General features: G+C 42.1%; 1 protein-coding gene and 1 non-coding gene across 2 annotated transcripts in view; one reads left to right on the top strand and one right to left on the bottom strand.

Annotated features, from left to right (window-relative positions):
• STX8 (syntaxin 8) overlaps positions 1 to 24,131 on the bottom strand; it is a 243,104-nt gene that overhangs the window by 205,179 nt on the left and 13,794 nt on the right. The window contains exons 3-4 of the mRNA XM_008153588.3: positions 22,098 to 22,192; positions 12,588 to 12,698 (exon numbers count right to left, since the gene is read on the bottom strand). Of these exons, the coding sequence (XP_008151810.3) occupies positions 12,588 to 12,698; positions 22,098 to 22,192 (206 nt within the window). The remainder of the gene's footprint in view (positions 1 to 12,587; positions 12,699 to 22,097; positions 22,193 to 24,131) is intronic.
• Positions 23,235 to 23,340, top strand: LOC114227091 (U6 spliceosomal RNA). The gene has a single exon (XR_003613186.2). It is a non-coding gene; the product is annotated as a U6 spliceosomal RNA (small nuclear RNA).

The following is a 24,131-nucleotide window of genomic DNA, read 5'->3' as shown; positions in this document are numbered from 1 at the left end:
TGGCCGGGGAGAGGTCAATGGGGGACAAAGGAGACTTATGTAATACTATATGTAATACTTTCAACAATAAAGAATTTTTAAAAAATAAAAAAGAATTACGGAGTATGTACAGTACAATTCTGTTTTCATTAAAAAATAGGAAAACTCGCATTTATGTAAATACATGTGTAAATATTTGTATCAGCACAGATAAGTGTGGGGAAGGAAACCCTCCAAACAGTTAACACTGTTACTTTAGGAGAATGACACTGAAGGGAAAGAAAAGGAGAGAAGCTATTAACTTTTGGGTTACACCTCTCTATGGTTTGACTTGTTATAATGAACCTGAATCATGTTGATAATTTGTTTTAAATCCAATAAAGATGAGCCATGTTCCCATGGGAGGCGAGACAGGGGAAGGGGGACAGATGCCCACAAAAGCAAACGATAACAAGTGAAGACTATTAGAAAGAAGTGTTGAAAGCAAACCCTCTTCTTTCAAAATTAAGAATGGGAAACAAAAACTAAAATTAAAAAACACAGAAATCAAGCAGCTTTTTCCAGGGGGAAAGAGCAATGGAAGAGAAAGACATGAAAGGAAAAGGCAAGGAAGGAAGATGAAAGCAAGAGAAAGAACTGACTGGGGATGGGGCAAATGTCTAGAGTCACTGAGAAAAAGTTTAAAATGACAAATAGGTTTTTGTTACACAAAGGAGGAGGGAGAAGATGAGAGAGAACTGGAAAAAGTGAGACGGGTCTTTTTCTAAAATCTGGCAGTATAAGCAATCAACATTCTCTCCTTACTTTCAAGGGGGGATGGGGGGAATGCTAACTTTCCAAAATCTAGAAACTAGAATCAATGATCTAGTAACTTTCCCCTTCTATTGACTTATATCTCCATCTTGTGGTCTGTTCAGAATACAGCTCTTTGTGTGAGTGTGTGTTTGTATGTGTACAAATGTATGCATGAATATGCATGAGTGTAAGTATATATGTGGTTATAAACATATCAGTAAACTTAGTAATATACATGTATTACATATACTTATTATATGTCATAATTACATATAAGCATATATAAGTATAGATATGTGTATTATATGTATACTTATATACTCATACTTACATACATTCAGTACATATGTATAATACATGTGTATTATAAAAATGTTTGTGTGTATATGTACTTACATACAGATTTTTAAATTCAAGTAGAACACATAAATAGAAAAACCATAGTGTATATAGCTCAAAGATAATTCACTAAGTGAACACCCTAGCTAATCCCCACCCAAGGCATAAACAGAGCACTAGCAGAACTCTAGGGTCCCTCGTGCCCCCTTTTAGTCCCTCACCCCCAGAGGGAGACATTTTTGTGATATTAACACCATAAATAAATTGGCCTTCACAGGAATGGAGTCATATAGTATGTACTCTTCTGTCCGGCTCACTTCACTCAACATTCTGTTTGTGAGATTCATCCATCGTGTGGTGCGTAGTTGTAGACTGTGACTTCCCATTTGCTGTGTGGTATCATTGTATAAATATGTCATGATGTATAGTGTTGATGTTCTTTGGACTGTTTCCAGGCAGGACTATTAAGAATAATGCTACTGTAAACACAGTTCTGCACATGTCCTGTGTACACTTCCATTTTAGGAGATACAATCAAAGAATTTTCCCAAGTGGTTGTACAACTGAGAGTATATTAGAACTCCGGTCACTGCACATCCTAGCAACACTAGGTGAATTGTCTATTGTTTTAATTCTGGTAGGTGTACTAATATGACATCATGGTTTTAGTCTGCAATTTCCTGATGACTAGTGAAGTTGAACACCTTTTCATATGTTCATCAGTCACTGGATATTTTCTTTGGTGAAGTCCAACTTCGTTGTTTTGCCTATCTGTCTTCTGTCTGCTTTTCTTCTTAATTATAGGGGTTCTTTATATATGACAGTACAACTCCTGAGTCAGATAAATGTGCTGCAAATATAGATTCCTGTTCTGGGGCTTGTCTTTTCGCTCTCTTTGTGCTATCTTTAAATAAAAAAATTTCTTATTTTAATGGAATCCAACTTACCATGTGTTTCCTTCATAGTTAGTCCTTTTTCTGTTCTGTTTAATAAATCTTTGCCTATCTCAAGGCCATAGGCAAAGATTTCTAAAAGCTTTCTAGTTTTACCTTTCACATTTAGATCTACAATCCTTTTGGAATTTATTTTTATGGAGGGTGACAGCAGAGGCAGAGATTCATTTTTCCATATGGCTAGCCAGTTGACCTAGCACTATTTACTGAAGAGGTCATTTTTTCCTCCATAGCACTGCAGTGTCACCTTTGTCATAAATCAAGTGACAATACATGTGTGAGACTGTTTCTTGACTCTATTGTGTTCAATTGGTTTAACTGCCTATCCCCCTGCCAACACCACACTGCAGCTTTGATATAAGAGTTGATAACATAATGTGAGTCCTTAAGCCTTTTGTTCTTCAAAATTGTCTTGGCTTTCCTTGGTTCATCGAATTGCCATTTAAATCTCAGAATCAGCTTAAGTGACAAACAGAAAAAACACACAACTGGCTGGTGACACTCCAGATCAATTTTGGGGTGTTTTTTTTTCGGGGGGGGGGTTGTTGTTGTTTGTTTTGTTTTAAATATATTTTTATTGATTTCAGAAAGGAAGGGAGAGGAAGAGGGATAGAAACATTGATTGGCTGTCACCTGCATGCCCCATACTGGGAATCAAGCCTGCAACTCAGGCATATGCCCTGACAGGGAATTGAACTGCAACCTCCTGGTTCATAGGTAGATGCTCAACCACTGAGCCACACCGGCCAGGCCTCAATTTTGAACCTACAGCTCAATGTTGAGATAACTGACATCTTTACAGTATTGAGTCTTCCCATCTCTAAACATGGTATACCCTCTAGTAGGTTTTCCTTAATTTCTCTAAAGAGGTGTCATGTGCCTTCCATTTGATTCATTCCTACATATTTCATGCTTTTAATGCTACTATAAATAGCTTCTTTTCATCGTTTTCATTTGGTATTTCGTTGTCCAGCTTTCAAAACCTGAGGAGAAAAACTACCAGGTTGCTATTGCTAACCTGTTTGTAAACAGACTATGCAACTTTTAAAGGATTTCAGGATTTAATTTAATCCCAATTAAAAAACAAATAGTTGTGTTCCTCTTTTTGATATTTGATTAGCTGATTCAAGAGTTCACATAAAAAAAAAAAAAGCAAAGCTCTTTTAAAAAAAAAAACACAATGACAGAAGACGAGCCCTATCATATAATAAGACATAATAAAGCCTTAAAATTAACGGTACTAGCACCATTGGTAGATAAAGGGACCAATGGAACACATTACAAAGTCCAGAAATAGTCATAAAAATGTATGGGATTGTATTATATAAATCTCATAATCTCAAAATTTGTGAGGAAAAGATGTAAGACTCAATAAAAAAATGTAGTCAGTCACAAAAATAAGGTAGCCACGTAGGAAAAAAGTTGGATTCATACTCTGCCAAATTAATTTCCAAATAGATCAAATATTTAACAGTTAAAAAACAAAATCATGAAAGCACTAAAAAAAGCACAGGATAATTTCTTCATAACCTTGGTTCACTATACCTATATATAATAACTACATAAAACTCTACTAAGAAATACCTAAAACTATCTTCAAATATTAGATAGGATACAAAAGTTTAGTAACACTCTCTTTGGGGAAGACTATAGGGAAATAGGCACTCACATAAATTGCTAGCACAAGTCTAAACTGGTTCTGTGAAAATTATAAATGCACACCCTTTGACCCAACCATCCTACTTCTGAGAACTTATCTAGACATAAACTTTGTATGTAATGCCTCACATATAAGGTTATTCATTACTTTACTTTTACAATAGAAAACATATGCATTAAACACACATGTATGTAATGTAACAATGAAAAAATCACACATTATCTCTTAATAGGAGACTATTAAGTTAGATAAATTAGAATAAGGGACATAACTGAAATATAAGGCTATGAAAACTAATAACAAAACCCTATGTGCTGCTTCGGGAAGATCTCCAAGATATCTGGTTAGGTGACAAAAGAATGATGTAGAACTGTATGTATAATATGCTACCATTTGTGTAAAAGATGGCCGGAAAGCCTGGCTGGCATGGCTCAATGGCTGAGTGTCGACCTACAAACCAGAAGGTCACAGTGCAATTCCCAGTCAGGGCACATGCCCAGGTTGCAGGCTAGATGCCCAGTGGGGAGCGTGCAGGAGGCAACTATCAATGACTCTCTCTCATCATTGATGTTTCTCCCTCTCTCTCCCTTCCCCTTCCTCTCTCTGAAATCAATTTAAAAAAAAAAAAAAAAAAAACACCATATATTTTTTAAAACTTTAAAAAAGATGGCAGGAAATAAAAAAATATATTCATATTTTCCAGCAAATACTTACGAGAACCCTGGAAGGATATGCCAAACATTAACAGTAATACGTATGCACAAGGAGTGGGGGGCATAGTGGGAAGGAGGCTTTTGACTGAATACTGTTGCATGCTTTTAAAATTTCTTAGCATGTGAACGTCTTACTTATGCAAAGTATACCCTTCTTCCTCTCCTATTGTTTTTTGTAGTGTGTCTGAGAGGAGGGGGTCTGAAGATAAAGATAACACACTGACAGTGAAGACCTGGGTCTGTGGAAACATTGCTGGGCTGTAGAGTTAACGTCTCTCTCAATTCTCTAATTTGGAAGTTCTTACATGAAAAATAGAGGCCCAGTGCATGAGAATCGTGCACGGGGGGGGGGGGGGGGGGGGGAGGGCATGTCCCTCAGCCCAGCCTGCACCCTCTCCACTCTGGGACCCCTAAACCGGCAGTCGGACATCCCTCTCACAATAGAGGACTGCTGGCTCCTAACCACTCGCCTGCCTGCCTGCCTGCCTGATTGCCCCTAACCACTCTGCCTGCCAGCCTGATAGCCCCCTAACCACTCCCCTACCAGACTGATTGATGCCTAACTGCTCCCCTGCCAGCATGATTGTCTCCAACTGCCCTCCCCTGCTGGACTGATTGCCTCCAACTGCCTTCCCCTGCGGGGCTGAGGGGACTGGGGGACTGAGGCTGGATGAGGCAGGGCTGAGAGGACTGGGGGACTGAGGCTGGATGAGGCGGGGCTGAGGGGACTGGGGGACTCCAGCTGGATGAGGCGGGGCTGAGGGGACTGGGGGACTGAGGCTGGATGAGGCGGGTCTGAGGGGACTGGGGGACTCCAGCTGGATGAGGCACACAGCACCTGCCGCCCCCCAGAGGGGCTGAGGGGACTAGAGGACTGAAGTTGGATGAGGCGGGGCTGAGGGGACTGGGGAACTCCGGCTAGATGAGGCGGGGCTGAGGGGACAGGGTGCTGCCATCTTGTGAGGGTGTGGCAATCAATTAGCATATTCCCTCTTTATTGGCTATGGGCACCACCATTTTGTGAGGGCATGATGGTCAATTAGCATATTCCCTCTTTATTAGATAGGATGGTTTTCCTATTTCCATCATTTTGAGCAGGGTTAGCTATTACTTGCAGCTGAGGGCATCCTTACTGCTACACTAGCACGGTAGCTGAACCAGACAATGCCTGGCTAGGCAGAGGGGTGAAGAACAGTAAGCTCCGTGTTCTTTTTCAGACACTCCGCATGCTTTACTAGTCCTCCTCCTCTCTCTGCTGAGACCACCTCCCTTGCAGTCTTCACTGCACTTGCCCTTTTGCACTTAATTTTTCTGGTGCTGTGGATTTTTTGGTTTTGCTTATGTTTCCCCTACCTGACTTAACTCTTTCAGAATGAGCATTATGAAAGATGAACAAGTCCTACCAGAGTCACCTCGCAGCTTACGACATGTGCCTCTATTAACCTTTTGCACTCGGATGTCGAGTGTGACTCTACACGGTTAGCATCGGTAGCCCATCCCTTCCCTCCCTCCATCCCTCCTCCTTTATTTGGGCTTTTCTTACATTAAATAAATAAGTTTGTATGAAAAGAAACTCCAGTTTTTTATTCTACTGCCGCGCTTTGTAAAATCTGGGGTATTTAAAAAATTAAATCCTGAGTAGAATAAAGGAATCGAGAAAAAAAGCAAGCGAGTGCAAAGGGTTAACTCCTGATTCTAATCTTTGCTGAATAAGAAGGTAGCTAGACTGCACCAAAGTTACCTACTGTTCCACCAAACTACCCAAATAATCAGTGAGGCAGAGACAAAGCAATATGCTTCTCCAAGTCCCATTTCATTTTCCTCTTCGTGAACACAGGCAAAGACTACATTTCCTAGCCTTACTTGCAGTTGGGTTGAAGCCATGCGACTGGTTATGGCCAATGAGCTGTAGTTATGAAAATCCCAGGCTACAGCATATAAGTGGGTTCGAACACTCCATTCCCTCTCTCTTCTCATGTCATAGTGAACATGAAGCCTTGTGTCAAGATAGCACAGCCATAAGGTGAGAACAACCTAATCCCCACATCGCATCTTCTTTTTTTTCCCATTGATTTTTAGAGAGAGTGGAAGAGAGAGGGAAAGACAGAGAGAAATATCAATGTGAGAAACACATCAATTGGTTGCCTCCTGCACAAGCCCCAAACAGGGCCCGGGCCGGGGAGGAGCCTGCAACTGAGATATGTGCCCTTGACTAGAATCGAACCGGAACCTGAGACCCTTCAGTCCCCAGGCCAACGCTCTAGCCACTGAGGGCCCTCAGTCATGTCTTGAAGGCAGCTAGGGCCCTCAGTCATGTCTTGAAGGCAGCTGCCTGGAGCACCACCAGGCTTTACATGAGGGAGGCAAAATAAAGCTGTCATGGGAGAAACGCCTGAGATTCCCAGGTTGGGTTTGTTACCAGAGCCCAGCCTATCATATCCTGACTCAACCTTTCAATCAACAAAAATATACTGAGGGCCTATTACCAGCATATACCCAACTCTGTGCTAGGTGTTATGAAAGATATAGAAAACAAAGCAGATTTTTTTTTTTTTTTCACTGAGCAAATATCTATCAAGCACTGTGCTAGGCTTTGATCCCCAAGTAAATTAGCTCCCCATTGATATTCTCTCAACATACAGTAGTTTTCTGCTGCACTTACTTGTATCATTCTTTAATTCATGTCTGTCTCCCTCACTGCGCTGTATATAGCTCAAATGCACAAAATAGATGTTTTTGTTGTTTTGGTCATTTTGCTACCACATTTCCAGTACTATTGCTTGGTACATAGTAGGAAGTCAATAAATATACACTTAATGAAAGAAGGCTTCTATTTACCACAACATTTTTGCTACCTTTTCTATTTTTTATTGAATTAGCAGGGAATTTTAATGTTCTTGATTATACTTAACATAACCTTGGTTCAACTATCCTTATACTCAATGAAACAGAGAAAAGCAAAGCCTTTCTGATTTCAGCACATCCTTTACACGTCAGAAAACCTAGGAAACTAGTGTATTTCTGGGACATAAGATAAATTATTACCGCTTATCCATTGTCTCATATGAGCAGGCTAATGATGCAGGTGGATATTTTTTTAGCAATTTCCTACTTCTAGAAGAGTAGGCTGGTCATATGTTAATAACTTTAAGCAACACAAAGTATAAATCAATGGTTCTTTAGAAAATCTCAGTACTATCAGATACAAATCATGCTTCTTATAAACCAAGCTTAAAATTCCAATAAAACATTCAATGGTTTAAAATGGGGGAGGGACAGTACTTTTAATGTAATATTTAATGTTAATTTTTTCCTGTCTACCTTGACTGTTATATGAAATATATATTGGAAGTATCATACTTTTTTTAGCAGCTCAAATATCTGAAATTAAATTTAAATGAAATGTTTACATTTCATTATCATCTTCTACTCTTTAAATTTTAGCAATTAGTCTGCTTGTTAATATATCATTCCTGACAAATAACTACCATCTTAACCTCTAAATAACTTCCTATTCCTATAATCCTTCATATAGTTGGTGGTGTGAAGATTCAAGGTTAGCCAATTAGTCACCCACTACAGCCCAGTTAATCACCTAATCTTGAGATGGTCACAGGCAGTGGAGTATGCGATGATTTTTTTTCCCTTTTACAGACAAAGATTTAAGTAATTGTGAGATTCAACAACAAATATAAGGGGCAGTAGGGTTTTCAATCAGAAGCTGTGTCATTGCTTCAGAAGTCATGGCTTACCTTCTAAGAGACACCGTCATGCAGAGACTTCTTTAACAAGTTTCCAAATGCCCTAAATTAGTCAACCATTGCTTATTTAGACCACGGTCTCACACCAAGGCTCTCTGCTTCCGAATAATGGCCACTAATCCGTAGTAAAGCTAACATCCCATCACATGACAGCTACACATTCAATTACGTGATTGCCACGTGAATGTCTATCTAAAGGAAATGTTAATCCAAGCTGACGTTTCACAATACTCTTCGCTCCTTAACAAGGCCACCTCTGAGGAGGAAGAGAAAAGAGGAGTAGGGGGGATACAGAAGGACTCCTGGGAACAAGGGATGGGGAAGACAGAAAGGAGGCAAAGGATGTGGGTGGGAGTGGGAGAGGAGAAGGAGTACGGAAAGAAAACAGGAAAAAGAGAAAGAAGTCCGAGCTCCAGGAGGACAGAAAACCAACAGGTTCCCAGTGAGTCCTGGTCAGGCAGACTGATCGGGGACGGCTGCCAGCTGTCACGGGGCTTTGAAATACTGATGAGCAAATGAACCCCCGTTCTCCAACAGTAAATGTGCTGCGGGGATAACCTAGCATTAATGACAAATGCGCCACAGACAGCACATTTTAAAGTGCTGACAAGGCTTTCTGGCCACGTGTTTCTGTAGGTCAGGACCTAAAGGAAAGACAGATGCTACCACCACCCTCCTGCCCAGTGACAAGGCAGCCCACACTGATATCAAGAATTACAAAATCAAACCAAAATGTGGGAGAAATCCAGAGATTAGAGAAGCAAACAAAAACCCTGGAGGAGCCGGAAGTAGAAACTGACCGTGAGGAGGACTGAGGAAGTCTTTGTAAGTCACTGGAAATACCAGGCACACCGACTGGCAGAGAAGGGAATGAGGCTTCCCCAAAGGGCCCTGACAATTGGAATCAGAAATGATTAGGCAACCTGACAATCAGGAGGCAAGAGGGCAAGGTTGAACGGTGAGCCGGAACGGTCATGTCTACAACTGAATTCCATCCTCAGAAAGCTAGATCCAAGCAGAAGAATGATCGGGGTATAAGAAGTTGGGGATGGAAGAGAAGGCTTAAATGTGGGGTTAGGGGTTTTAAAAAAAAGGCAAAAATAATACTCTGACATAGGCAGGTGAATAAAGTTAAAGATCAGAAACTCTGACCTCAAATCTAATCTACTTGTAGCCACCTACTTTAACTCGAACATTTATTCATTCACTCATCTGTCCTTGCACTGCTTGACTCTAGTACAGTGGTCACCAACTGGTGGTCCGTGAGGTCCGAAAGGTTGGGGACCGCTGCTCTAGTAAGTCTATAATGGTGCTATCCTCAGTTTCATCTTGGAGCATGTAAAAAAGCCTGGCTGGTTTCCTAAATTACTCCATCCCTCAAGACGTTGATTATCGTTGCTTCATAGATTCTCCTCCATCCCCATGCCGCCCCAGCTGCTCACCAAGTAAGACCTTTAGGCCCACCACGTACACTAGCCTTAAACACAGGAGGAGCAGGGGGCAGGCCTAGTGGCTGGACTTCAGAGGTCTCAATAGGCCTCCATCCCAAACACCTCTGCCACCAATCTGCCATATTCTCTAAAACCCTCCCATCAGTTAATTTCCTTTAGACTCAAGGAGGTTTTAGCTAAACTACTCCAGAAGACAAGTCACTGCCAGCCATGGATTCCACTGTGAGAATGAATGCACAGTTGCTTAATAGGACAACAAGCAGCAAGCTGAGCACTGAGGAAAGGGAACAGAACAAGATTTGCAAGGGGAGAATGGGAGGGCAGAGGACCAGGGGCAGAGCATGGAACAAGATGGGCCATGGAGGCCAGGACTCCAGCACTCAGGGGATGCAACAAGGACAGAAGGTCTCCTGGAAACAAAGGAGGCAGCATGAACCCCTCAACCCCCTCCTACCCTAACAGTGCACAATGCTCCAAGAATAACACCTTATGTTTGTAAAGGTTTTAGAGCTTACAATGCCCTTCACACAACAATCACCTCATCCAGTCCACACAACAACGGAAAAGAGGCAGAACACAGATACCCGTTTCAAGGTCAATGATTTTGAAGCCCAGGTGACTGGGTAACTAGTAAGCAACAGAGCTGGGTGCTTCCAACTCTTGGTCCAGCTTTTCATGCACAGTGGTTGAGTGCCCATCTGAAGACACACAGATCTACTAGTAGAAGAAACCCAAACTCTGAGACTAATTTGTTTAGGAGTCTATGCAAGTTATCTGACTCCTCTGAGCCTCAATTCCTCTTCTGCAAAATGGGAATGTAACAAAGATCTCCTAAGGAAGATTCTTAAAAGAGCTTAGCATGGTGCCTGGCACCCAGAAATCAAGCAGCAGACATACGCCATTAGCTCTCGTTACTGGTATCCATGACACAAAGCAGGGCTCTAACCTGTCCTGTTAGGATCACCTGAGGTGCCCAGCTTGACTGCCACCCAGGCCTCTCACCAGACTGCTAATTCACACTCTGCAAGTATATGGTCCAGACACTTGTATTTTTCTTTTCTCTTTCTCTCTCTTTCTTCTTTTTTATTTCTTTTATGTCTCTTGAGTGCTTCTAATGCAAAATGTCACGATTAATAATAATATAAAGCAGTACCTCTCAAAATCTACAGTGCATTAAAATCATGTGAGGGTCTTGTTAAACTGCAGACTCAGTAGAGCTGGGGTGAGGTCTGAGACTCTGCATTTCTAACATGCTCCACAGAAAGGACTTAAGAGCTTGGCTGGTGTGGCTCAGTGGCTGAGTGTTGACCTATGAACCAGGAGGTCACAGTTCAATTCCTGGTCAGGGCACATGCCTGGGTTGCAGGCTCGATCCCCAGTGGGGGGCATGAAGAAGACAGCTGATCAATGATTCTGTCTCATCATTGATGTTTCTATCTTCCTCTTCCTTCCTCTATGAAATCAATATATATATATGTATATATATATATACAGAGATATATATGTCCTATATAATAAAAGGCTAATATGCAAATTGTCCCCTCTACTGGAGTTCGACCAGAAATTCGATCAGGGGTCAGGGCCAGCTGGCCAACCTCCCACGTCCCCTCCCCTCAGCCAGCTCAATCAGCCCCGATCAGAGTGGGCCAGCCAGACCCCACCAGTGCACAAATTTGTGCACCGGGCCTCTAGTCTATATATATAAAAGCCTAAGCGACCATTGCAACCGAACAGATGACTGAACAGGCTGCGTGGGGCGACTAGACCGGCAGGGGGATTAGTGAGGGGCAACCAAATGACTGAGCAGCAGGCTGTGTGGGGCGACTAGACTGGCAGGGGGATTAGTGAGGGGCGACCAAACAATCGAACAGCAGGCTGTGTGGGGCAACCTGGCCCAAAGGGGGAGCAGTTGGGGGCGACCGGGGGGGGTGGGGGGGGAAGTGAGGGACAATCAGGCCTGCAGGGGGGGGCAGTTAGGGGCAACCGGGCCAGGAGGGGGGCAGTAAGGGGCAACCAGGCCAGCAGGGCAAGAGCAGTTGGGGGCGACTAGGCTGGCAGGGGGGGGGCAGTTGGGGGGTGACCAGGCCAACAGGGGGTGCAATTAGGGGCGATCAGGCAGGCAGGCAAGTGAGAAGTTAGGAGCCAGTGGTCTCAGACTGTGAGAGGGATGTTCGACTGCTGGTTTAGGCTTGATCCCCAAGATCGGGCCTAAAACGGGCGGTTGGATGTCCCTCAAGGGGTCCCAGATTGGAGAGGGTGCAGGCTGGGCTGAGGGAACCCCCCTCCCGTGCATGAATTTCATGCACCAGGCCTCTAGGATATATATAAAAGGCTAATATGCTAAGTGTCCAACCATCCAACCAGTCACTATGACATGCACTGACCACCAGGGGACAGACCCACAACACAGGAGCTGCCGTGATGTGTACAGAGAAACAGCACTGCGGACCTGACACCCAAAAAGCACCACTCAGCTTCCCCCAAGTGGGACACAGGCCCTGCCACCACCCCGAGTGACACTCCACCATGAGAGGAATCCACCTGTTCACTCCATGAACCCCAGACTGCATCTTATGAGGACAGTTTTTTCAAGGTGCCAATTGAAAACAGAAACATTTCCCCAGATAAGTATGTGACTTCGGGAGTTTAAAAGGCAGCTAACAGTGGAAAGCTCAGCAAGGCATGCAAAAGAAAGGCGCTGACTGCCTGCGTTCTACCTAAATACCCTTCCTCTGAGATGGGATCCAGCTGAACACACCTGGTGCACAAAACCTAGAAATTTAATGAAAACGGAATTGAGCAGATCAAATAGGGAAACACTTTAAATGAACAGAATATATTTTACTAGCTAAAGGAATGAGGCCATTCAGAATACAGCTGTTCTCTGCAAATCAACCTTCCCCCACCACATAACCCTGTAAACGGAAACACCATACCTGATGAGATCGGGCTCTGCACCCTCATTCTTAAAGGATGCCAGGAGTAGTCTCTCTCGGGTTACAAGATCATCCAGTAGGTTCTGTCTTCGGTCCCCTTCAAGCTGTGTTCTGCAGACATCTCGTTAAGGTCCAACAGTGCGTGAATGACCCCATTCTACCTATCACGTTATTAACTGAGCTGACTGCTCGGACTCTAGCCCATCCTGTCCAGAAGAGATTTGAACCACCCTTCTTCTCCTGCTCTGACCTTCAACTTCACAGTTGTTCAAGGAAAGGACCTCGACTGGCCCTCACAGGGGCCTTACAAACACTGGAAGGGACCCCTCCCACAGTTCCTTCACTGAGGAACACAGTAGGTGAACAGTCTTCCTCCCAGTGACCAACACTGAAACCATCATTCCTGTCCAGCAGGTCAGTCTGACTCAGTGATTCCTCAGGTTTTCAGTTACAGCTGTCAATGGTCAAGGGTGTTTTCCTTGACATCAATATGCTAAATACTCTGTTAAAAAAGAAAAAGAGGAAAAAAGGTTCCAGTATTGCCTTCTTCCTTCCATGTTAACACCTATGAACACCTGGAATATATTTTGTAAAGTGCCACTTTATGCAACAGATTTGCTCTAAAAGTTCATTATTTAAATACATTGCATGATCTTTAAAGAAAATTACAAGGAGATAACCATATTTTAATCTGTTGATCTACTAATAAGCATGCTAGACCAGGAAACGCAGAAGTCCTATTTTGAACACTATCTATGATTTTGAACCAGGATGTGTTTCTATGTAATGACAGGTAAACTCTAACCCCTTTTCCAGCACAATTCATAAGTTATGGCTAAAAAAAATAAATCAGGACTAAATCCAAAGTTTTATATACTAGCTTTCTTGAAGTAAACTACATGAGCTCCTCTAGGCTGTGTGTGTGTGTGTGTGTGTGTGTGTGTGTGTGTGTGTGTGTCCATAAGTTTTTTAAAAACAAAATAAAGGAACCGTTGATGGAGAAAACTTCTGCCATTAAGAGAACGAGTGGAGAAAGCTAAGGAACACCTTTGAAAGGACATATATGGCAACATACACAAAAAGCAAGCACAAAGGTAAGCCAGCTCAACACGCTGCGATTTATCTGGCTTTTACTTTCCTATTAAATGCCCTTTGTCTTCCTAGAGCTGAAACACTGGTGACTCAAAGCCCTGGCCACCACGACCTGCTCTAGAAGACACTAGTGAGACAGCTGCGTTGGACTTACAGATTCTTTTCTTTTCAAAGAGGGGCAGCAACACTGCATTTAGGCCCCCCAAATTCTAAGGAATTGGCAGAATCAAGTAGTAGCATCACCACTGCCTGGTGAATAAGGAAAAAACTGTGGCCCAGTGAATCTACAGCTTGTGTTGCTAATTTTGAATACAACGAGCTGGCTAGCTAGTAAAACAGCAGTAAACCTGTAAAAATTTTCCTCAAAAACAGATAGTAGTTAGAAAAGTCATTAATCCCCCAAACCAATGTAGCTAAGCAGTATGAGTGGCCTTACTATAAAAAAAAAAAATAAGAATAAATGAATTCTCTCAACATTCCAGAATGCCATGCTTTTCTGAGTAAAATTACCACCGTTTTTCCATTTCCTTCTTGACGTAGTCACTAAGTACCCATCATAGAGACCATGAAGCAGCAGCTCTAACTAAGATACAGTGGGTTAAATACTTCTTCCGTCTTAATAAAAGGGCCAAACATTAGCAACATAAAGAATAAATAGTGATGTGCTTCAAATTAGTGGTAAATAGTCAATAAAGCAGAAGGCTTTTCTTCTATCTAAAGGAAGTTCCTCCGAAAACAAAAACAGAAATGTCAGAAGCTATAACATGAATTACATAGGACAAAACAGGAATTTTAAATTGTGGAAACTATTAATTATATCACAATACTATGCTCAACTTACTCTGGCGACCTGTGGCTTTCGGCATCCAACACCCAAGCAAACATAAGCTGAACTATAATCCAATGTTACAATTAAACACAGATTTAACTGGCTCAAGGATTTAAACATAAAAAGTAAAATGACAGGAGTATCCTTAGAAGAAAACATAGGAGAGCTTTTTAATAATCTTGGAGTAGTAAAAATATTTCTGGCCTGAAAACCTAGAGGCATGAAGGAAAAGATAAATCTGGCTTCATAAAAATTTTAAATATCTGCCAAAAAAATTACAAGTTACAAATTAATAGTGGCAAATTTAGAAAGGCAAAAGACATAACAGAGCACAAGAAAAAACACTAATAACTCTAATCAAAGGAAAAACACTTCGTTCTGCATTAGTAGGAGAAATGCGAATTTAAATAATATAGCAATTTCAGCTATCTGCAGGAAACCATGGCGAGGCAGCTCTGGAAAGCGGGCAGGAATCAGGACTCTCAGACATACTTGGCAGGAATGTAAACAGATTCAACCAACTGCCACAATGCCTTCCAAATAACTAACAAAATTTAAATGGCACATTCTTTCAAAAGGAATTCATCCTGCAGATATATTCACACATCTATACAGACTCAGAAAGAAAGATGGTCACTGCGGCATTACTTATTATAGTAGATGAAAGGCCCGGTGCACGAAATTCGAGCACGGCGGGGGGGGGGGGGGGGTAGGTCCCTCAGCCCAGCCTGCACCCTCTCTAATCCGGGACCCCACGGGGGATGTCTGACTGCCTCTCAAAATCCAGAACCGATGGCTCCTAACTGCTTGCCTGCCTGTCTACCTGATCGCCCCTAACCCCTCTGCCTGTCTGCCTGATTGCCCCTAACCACCTCTACCTCGGTCCCACACCTGGGACCCAAGATTCCCTCCTCCGGACGGCCGCAGGCACCTGGGACCCAGGACCCGGGCTTCCCTCCCTCTGGATGGCCACAGGCACCCAGGACCCGGGCCAGCTTCGCCCAGGCCAGCCACAGCTGCAGGGGACTGTGGGCGGGCAGCTTCGCCCGGGCTGCAGCCGGAGGTACCTGGAACGTGGGTGGGCAGCTTCTCCCTCTCCCGGGCCACAGCCGCAGCCGCAGGTGCTGGCACCCCTGGGACCACGGGGCGGGCGGCTTCGCCTGGGCCCAGCTTTGTCAGGAAGGACGTTCAGATGGTCGTCCAGAAGACGTCCGGTCTAATTAGCGTATTACCCTTTTATTAATATAGATTCTGGAAACATCCTAAAGTTCATTAATAAGGAACTAGTGCATCTACATAACGGAATGCTTTGCAGCCCCCCAGAAATCCAGGGAAGCTCCTTATGTACCAATGATAATGATAATTAACATGTCTGAGCACATACTAAGTGCTCCTGTGAATTATCTGATATGGAATCATCTACAAAATGCAGCATTAAACCAAAAAATAAAAATAAGAAAAGCAGCAGCAGCAAAGAGCTAAACAGTAAAGAGTTCGTTTCCACTGCATTAAAAAAAATCAGATAGCCACATATATGTTTGTACACACACAGAAAACTCCTGGAAGGATATGCAAACAGCTAAGAAGGGGGAGCTGGGAGTTCAGGGTGAGAGACACTTGTTGTTCATTGAATACTGTTTCTATCGTTTGGCTCTGCCACGTGCTAATTAATAAAATCGTTTCAAAACCATATGTATAATATTATACCTTTATAGTCAAAAGATTTTTGTATTTTCATCTATACAGACATTTGTTCATGTCTAGAAAAGCATGGGTGACAGGTACCAGCCATCAACACTGTTAACTATGGAGAACGATGGGCAATAGGATGGGGACAAGGAAATAACTAACAAAATTTAAATAGCTAACAAAAAGAAGTGGGTAGGGAGAAAGTACTCTTAATCATAAAAATAATAAAGAAACATTTTAAAATTTAGCAGACACTAGTTACAGATTTAAAGTAGTTAGGAATGGACTGATTTACTCAGAGCTGTGCAGCTCGGTGAGTACGTTTTGTAGACTAGTAATGAAGAACAGTCACAGAGAGTGAATGCTAGGAGAGGCCTCAGAGGTCCCTGTGCCAACGCCCCTGACCTGACCGGGACTTGAGGGCTAAGTCCCGTGGTTGGTGATGGCAGTGCTGGGCTAGAACAGCTCTTTCTGCTCTAAATCATGGCCTTTCCACCACACCTGCTGGGCTTGCCACCAAAGCATTCCGGGCTTCTCCACCCTGAGGTTCCCAGAACTATGCATTGAATTTTGCCCCTTCTTAGCATCCTGTTACAGACAGTAACAAAACTGGTACTATTAATTCAGAATATTCCCAGAGGCTCCCTGGAAGTCTGGGAAAACTAACCAATCCTCCACTAGGAACACTCCACCTCTTTATTTTAATCTATTCAGAGAACAGAGCATAAGGAGATGGGGGAGTGGGGGTAAGGGTTGTTAACAAGAAGCTAAAGAATCATTTAGGCCAGGGGTCACCAACCTTTCAGACCTCACAGACCCCCAGTGGTCCGCGGACCACCGGTTGGCGACCACTGATCTAGGCAATGATCATACTGAATGTATATGTACACTCATGGTAGTTTGGGGTGTGGGGACAGAGTAAGGAAGGACAAGGAAGTGGCTGGTGGTAACTGTAACTTTTACAATCTTCTATAATAATAAAAGGGTAATATGCTAATTAGACCGATCGTCCTTCTGGGTGTCATTCCGAACATCCTTCCGGACAAAGCCAGGGCCAGAGCGAAGCAGCTCAGGTTCCCAGGCACCTGCTGGCGGCAGCCAAAGGGAAGCAGCCCGGGTCCCGGGTGCCAGAGGGAAGCTGGTGCCGGCAGCCAGGGGAAGGAAAGCCTACTCTTGCATAAATTTTCATGCATCCAGCCTCTAGTAATAAAATAATAGCCTGGCCAGCATGGCTCAATGGTTGAGTGTTGACCTATGAACTTGGAGGTCATGGTTCCATTCCTGATCTGGGCACATGGTAAAAACTAACAAAAGAAGTATGTAGGAAGAAAGTATGTTTAATCATAAAAATAATAAAGACAAGTTTTAAAATTTAGCAGACACTAGTTACAGATTTAAAGTAGTTAGGAATGGACTAATTTACTTAGAGAACATCAATTTCAAAAGCAGTACAACTCTCTTGTGGGCTCAATCCAGTGTGGGGTATGCAGGAGGCAGTCAATCAATGATTCTCTCTCATTGTTGATGTTTCTATCTCTCTCTCTCCTCTCCCTTCCTCTCTGAAATCAATACAAAAATATTTTTTGAAAAAGAATAAAATAATGAGTAGCAGCTAATTCTCAAGGAGGGCTTATTATATGCAAACCACCTTCTATCCATATAATTTAATTTAATTTAATCCTCAAGGCACAAAGAGATTAAGTAACCTGTCCAAGGTTACACAGAAAGTGTAACTATCTTTTATTCTACCCTCACCACATGGGGGTCTAGTCCTGTGAGGTGCTTTAAATACATTTTCTTCAATGTTCACAACAGCCTCGGGGGAAGGAGGGAGACTTACATGAAGTTACCAACTATACATTCTGCCGCGTATGGATATTCAGAGAAACCACAACAGACAAAACTGCTTTTACTGTCATGATGAAAAGATTTTAACACTAAAAACGAGAAAGAACCGTGTAACAGACTATAAACCAAAAGGTTTCTGCTGACACACGCGATCTGGTCTATTTTCCTCACATCGCCAGGCACAGCGAAAGCGGCCACGGGCAGGCGCAGGGTCTGAGAGCCACTGCGCTGGCTCGGGAGCCACACGGGGCTGTCACTGAACTCTCCAGTTGGCCTCTCCGCACCTACATTATGGCGAGTGTTAGAAGGTGACTGCTGCATCTATCCTTCCATCTACCTCTCTGCCTCCCCTTTCCCAAAAAAAAAACACAAAGTGGAGAAAAGTCATTCATAGATTTGTAAAAATTATTCCATAAAACGTCTCCCATTACACCAAAGCATCTTTTGATACTGAATCCCTTTGTAAAGAGATTTTAAAATTCACTTTACGTGCCGCCTTTGAAAACCCAAGCACCATGAAGAGAAATTCGAGTGCCACCTGGCATTTCACATGCAGCTCCCGTAGCACACACCTCTCTCAACTGGTGAGGCTGTTACAATTCCATCTCAAAGAAGCTGTGTGAATAGAAGCTAATGTCTTTCAGCAATTTAAACTCTCTGGCTGCAGGACTTTGGTTTATGAATTGCAAACTAACCAATTCAAAAGCACAGAACCTTCATTTGAATTTCACATTTATTCTTGCCAGAAGAAAAACACTTTTTCGGGAAAGAGCAATAACATCTGATGCCTGAACTCCATGAATTTCATTGTTTGGAAGGCATTTTCATAGGACTTACCTTTCCGGCAACTCCTAGTGTTCTTTGGAAAGCATCACGAATGCAGAAGGGCACAAATTCACTCAGCGAAGTACCATAAACTCGCAACTACCCGACACAGTAAGGAAATGTGGCATTCAAATATTCACATTTAAACAGTCACCCATCGTTAATTATGCCCTGAAAACAGGATTAAAAAGTCACTCTATTGGAGATTTATGGACAAAAATTTTTCTAAGAATTACAACATCATAAAGTGTACCTAATAAGCCACAGGGAACACTGTTTAATCTTTGTGATGACGAAGAAGGGTCTGGAGCATCTGCACCATAAGGATTTGTCCTGGCACTGCAGCAGCGCGCCACTGAACAGGGAATTCTAGTTGAAGACATGCCACGTGACAGTTGACTGTGAATCTCTACTCAATTGGAAGTCAGCTTTTAAACCACTGGCTTTGAGGCCAGAGAGCCCTGCGTTTGCATCTTAGCTCTTCCATTCCACAGCTGTGAGGTTCAGGGCACATTACTGGAGATTTCAAAGGTGCCTCTCCTCGGTGTGAAAACCTCTGCTGAAAGGCTGGGTTCTCTCTCCAGCTCCATCAGGGACTTAGGGTATTGTGCAATACCCTTTTTGTAATGAAGGGAAGGAGCCATCCAAACAAACTGACAATATCAGCTTATCTATACTAATAACAGGGTAATATGCAAATTGGTCAGGACGCTATCACAGTAATGACCAATCAGCAGGCTGCATGCACAGCAGGAGCAGGCAGGCGGGGACTTGCAGCGTCAGGGATGGAGGTGGGGCCACAGCAGAGAGGCCTCTCCGCGTGCCTGTGCCGGGGGTCCGCAGGCGCCGCAGCCTGGCCAGGGGGCAGGGTTGCAGCAGGGGCCTCCGGGCACCTGCACCAGGGGTCCCCAGGCCTCCGTCGTGGCCCAGAGATCCGCAGGCCTCCCCCAGCTCCAGCCTACCTCTTTGGGGCAATCCATCAAGGAGCCACAGATGGGTGGGCGGGGCCTACCTCTTTGGGACGATGGGTTGCGGGGTGCACGAATTTTGTGCACCGGGCCACTAGTTTAGACTAATAAATTGCTATCTGATATACCAAAATCTGGAAGATAACTGCCATAGAATTACTTAAAATACCTGGGAAGAGGAAGATCAGGGGAAGAGCTGTGGGGGAAAAAGAGAATTAAAAAGAGGCCTTCATAACAGAAACTGCCTCCTTCTTTCCTTTCTATCAAAAGTCTCCCGGAAAACACAGAGGTTTGCACCCTAGCTGGTTTGGCTCAGTGGATAGAGCATCCGCCTGCAGATTGAAGGGTCCCAGGTTCAATTCCAAGTCAAGGGCATATGCCCGGGTTGGGGGCTCAATACCCAGTAGGGGTCATACAGGAGGCAGCCGATCAATGATTCTCTCTCATCATTGGTATTTCTCTCTCTCCCTCTCCCTTTCTCTCTGAAATAAAAAAATATATATACTTTTTTTAAAAATACAGAGGTTTGGATGGTCCCCGTGGGGTGGATTATATAAATTTCATCCTTAGTATTGGTTTTATTCCAGGATATACAGACCCAATTCTATGAAATATATATATATAGGATTTTAAAGAAAGCTGTTATATTCCAGTTGAGTTTTGTAGTTCTCCTAGGAAATTCTAAATTATCCATATTAAGGCCTTTAAATATTTTCATAATGTTGTTTAATAATTCTGTTTGGTAATTTTAAATGCTTAGTGCTTAATTCAGCAATTCTGAGATCACCACAAAACCAAAGTCTAAGAGATTCCAACAGATGGTCAGACTGCAAGCATGTAGAAGAACAAAGTCAATTATTAGGGTAGAATGCTTACTACTCTCTATAATTAACAACTACCAGAAATTATCAACAGAGAAAAATATAAGTTTTTAATTTGAGCCCTTTGTGCCTTACATGCTTTGCACATAAATATTATTAGATGAATAATAATCAGTTACCTTAATGGAAGTTAGCAAATACATAGTTGTTAATATTGCCTTGTGTAACAATACTCAGTTACCTTTCAAAATATGTGCTTTAGATAACAACAAAATGAAATTTCACACCTTGACCTCATGTGCAGACTTCCCAGTACTTAGTACTAAAGTGGAGAAAATAGCCCTACCAATTTAAAACTACTTGAGTGCTATATATTAAGACTTGTTGATTTTGATAAAATAAAAACTCTGTATATAATAGATTAACTATGCAGTAAGTAAAAAATGATACCAGATGGAAGGTAAAGTTAAAAACTAAATGTATCAGAATATTCCAATCTAGTTAAAAATAAGGTCCTGCTTGCTTATTGAAATTAAACTTTTATTCTGAAACCTAAGTGGGTTAATAACTGAATATATGAAAAATCATGCAACTAATCTAAACAAACCTCCCTGGTGACATAAAGGGGGTTACACTTGGAGGAAAATATTTTTTAAAACATTTTCTATTGTTTCATCTAAAAAACTATATTCCTACATTTTCCCCTATTTAAAAGTGTGCAGTAACAACTATTTCCTGAGATACTACAATTTGGGTTTTGGGTATGAACTACTGACAATTTAAAGAAATGAAGAGAGGACTAGTTTGAGGTCAATTTCCAAACCAATATAAACTCAGGTTTAAAGGATTCATTTAGTTCATAGGTCACATGTATTTCACTAAATTGGCCAGATTATAAATTTCTAAAAAATATATATATATATTTTTAATACTTGACAGTGTTGGTGGAAGTTGAGATGATGACTCAACTTGCTTCAAGCAACTGCCCTCCCTCCCCGCCACAAAATTCCCAAGCCAGAGGCAGTGTTCGTACTTATGAAAAATAATAAGGCAAACAAGCTACATCCCAATAATCTATATAAACAGGGGAGGAAAGTATGGGTTCTCCTGGTACTGGCCTTCAAGGCAGTCTAGACAGGTGGTAAGTAGCACAAGGCTCTATGCAAACACAGCAGTGACAGAAAGCGTCAGCTTCCTGCATGCTAAGGACTACACCCAAATAAGTTAATTCCTTCAGTATGTCTTGCTTCGCTAGCATATTCACTGTAAAACATGTAACATACCCTTAAAATAGAAATCAACAGTATAGGGATATTTTGGAAACCAGGTCTTCCTTAAGCTGTGGAAAAATCTGGGTGGCCCAGATTCCTTCCTTTCTTAAAATAAGACCGTTTTTCCTCCCACTCTAGAAGAGAGGTGGAAATGTTTACATGGATACATCTGATGTGTTGACACAGCTCTTAGCAATAAGTCCTTCAAAAGGGCGATCTTTTCCTTCAGATGCTGCAACAAAGCTCTGATTGTCACGGTAAGCTGAAAAGAAAAGAACACATCCTAAGTATGCCAGTGCAAACGGAGAGAATCCTCTAAAAGTATCATGTAAACGCTGCTTCATGTGCTACGATTCAATCTAGGGAGGACTGGAAGAGACCCTTAGCCATCCTCCCAATGACAGCCTCAGGGTCGACGGAATCTTAATGGTCACCACAACCTGAGCAGGTGGTAAGCCAGTCATGTCTAACACTGGCACTGACCGGAAACTGTCACTTTGCCCTCACCATCTACTGACTTCTGTCCCCTGAGAATCAACCCTCTGATCCCGTCTGTCCCTCTTGGAGCCACGGAGGAGACGGTGTTCTCCAGGCTTCATTCTCCCCAGTGAGAGCCCACCATCTTACTAGGTATAACGCATTTAAAAGTTTTATAGCAGTGTGCTCTTTCTACACACGAGGAATGTTAACCACACATTGCTCTTTTTCCAGGATTGTGTGAATTTTTTCCAATCACTCTATAAACCCAGAGGAAATTTGTGTTTGTGACTATCAGTGCTACCTTAAAGGACGGAGGAGGGGTGGAGAGAGAGCTTCTTAGGAGCTTAGAAATGTGAAAAATAAAATCGCCCACATAAATTAAACATAGTCAGCCATGGATGAAATCAGAGGTATGTTTAAAAAGACAGACTATCACAGGTTCCATTTGCTGTCATGTTAAAAATGGCAATTATACAACTATAGTGGAAGCAGGGGCTCCCTCCTCAGATTAACAGCAGAACACCAGAAACCGGCCAAAGGCTACCCACATGAAGCAACCTTCAAAGAATCGACAGCCAAGAAAAGTCTAACCTAAACTATTCTAATACCTCTGGGGACCACAGAAAAGCCACCCACAATGTTTATGGGGAAACTCCAAGGAGAAGATATTTCTCCTCATTCACAATGTAAAGAGCTAAATAAACAAACAAAAAAGCAAAACACAAACACACACACACACACACACACACACACACACACACACACACACACACCAGGCCTAAGAAGAGTCTACAAAGTTAGAGATCAAAAGTATTCAAGAGATAGTGCTCGCTTGGGCAGCACATACACTAAAATTGGAATGATACAGAGAAGATGAGCATGCCCCCGCGCAAGGATGACACGGAAATGTGTGAAGCATTCCATATTAAAAAAGAAAAGTATTCAAGAGATGAAAGAGTATGTCGTCATTAAAAAGTATGAAGAAAATAAAAATTTGTTGACATAGAAAGCCATCCATCATAATTTATTAAAAGGAGAAAAAAATCAAGTCATAAAACACAATGTTACCCACACATGGAAAAAACAATCCAGGAACTAAATACATCAAAATGGCAAGCGTGGTTATGTAAGTAGGGGGGAAATGATTACTTTTATAATCAGGAAAAAAAACTTCTATTACCATAATTTAACAGAAACTTTACAAAGAATAGAAAAAGAAGAAATGCCTAATTCATAGTTTAAGCTTACACACTCTGGTAACAAGCACTAACAGAGATAATGGAAAAGGGAAACCACATGGCAATCTCCATTAAGGGTTATAAATGTAAAAGTCTTTTTAAAAATATTAGCAAAGCAAATTCAGAATTACATTAAAAATTACAATAGACCATCACCAAGTAGAATTTACACTAGTAATTTAAGAATAGTTTGTTATGAGAAAATCTAATAATAAAGCAAATAGGGTTATTGATTAAAAACAGAAAAATATATGATTATTACAGTATGGGAGAAATTATTTAAAAACAAAACAAAGAAAGAAAACTATAAATGAAGCACTATTGCCTTAACTGCAATATTATTTAACTTTGGTCTAGAAGTTCTAACCAATGCAGTAAGACAAATTAAAGAAATACATTAGGGCTAGAAAGGAGATTAAATTATTATTATTCAGATTACTAACAGTCTATTTGGAAAAGTTAAGAGAACTGAAAGATTACTAG

Source organism: Eptesicus fuscus, chromosome 20 (genome assembly GCF_027574615.1).
Source record: "Eptesicus fuscus isolate TK198812 chromosome 20, DD_ASM_mEF_20220401, whole genome shotgun sequence".
Taxonomy (NCBI): Eukaryota; Metazoa; Chordata; class Mammalia; order Chiroptera; family Vespertilionidae; genus Eptesicus; species Eptesicus fuscus.
Note: the sequence above shows the minus strand (reverse complement) of the source record. Positions and strands in the feature narration are given on the sequence as shown.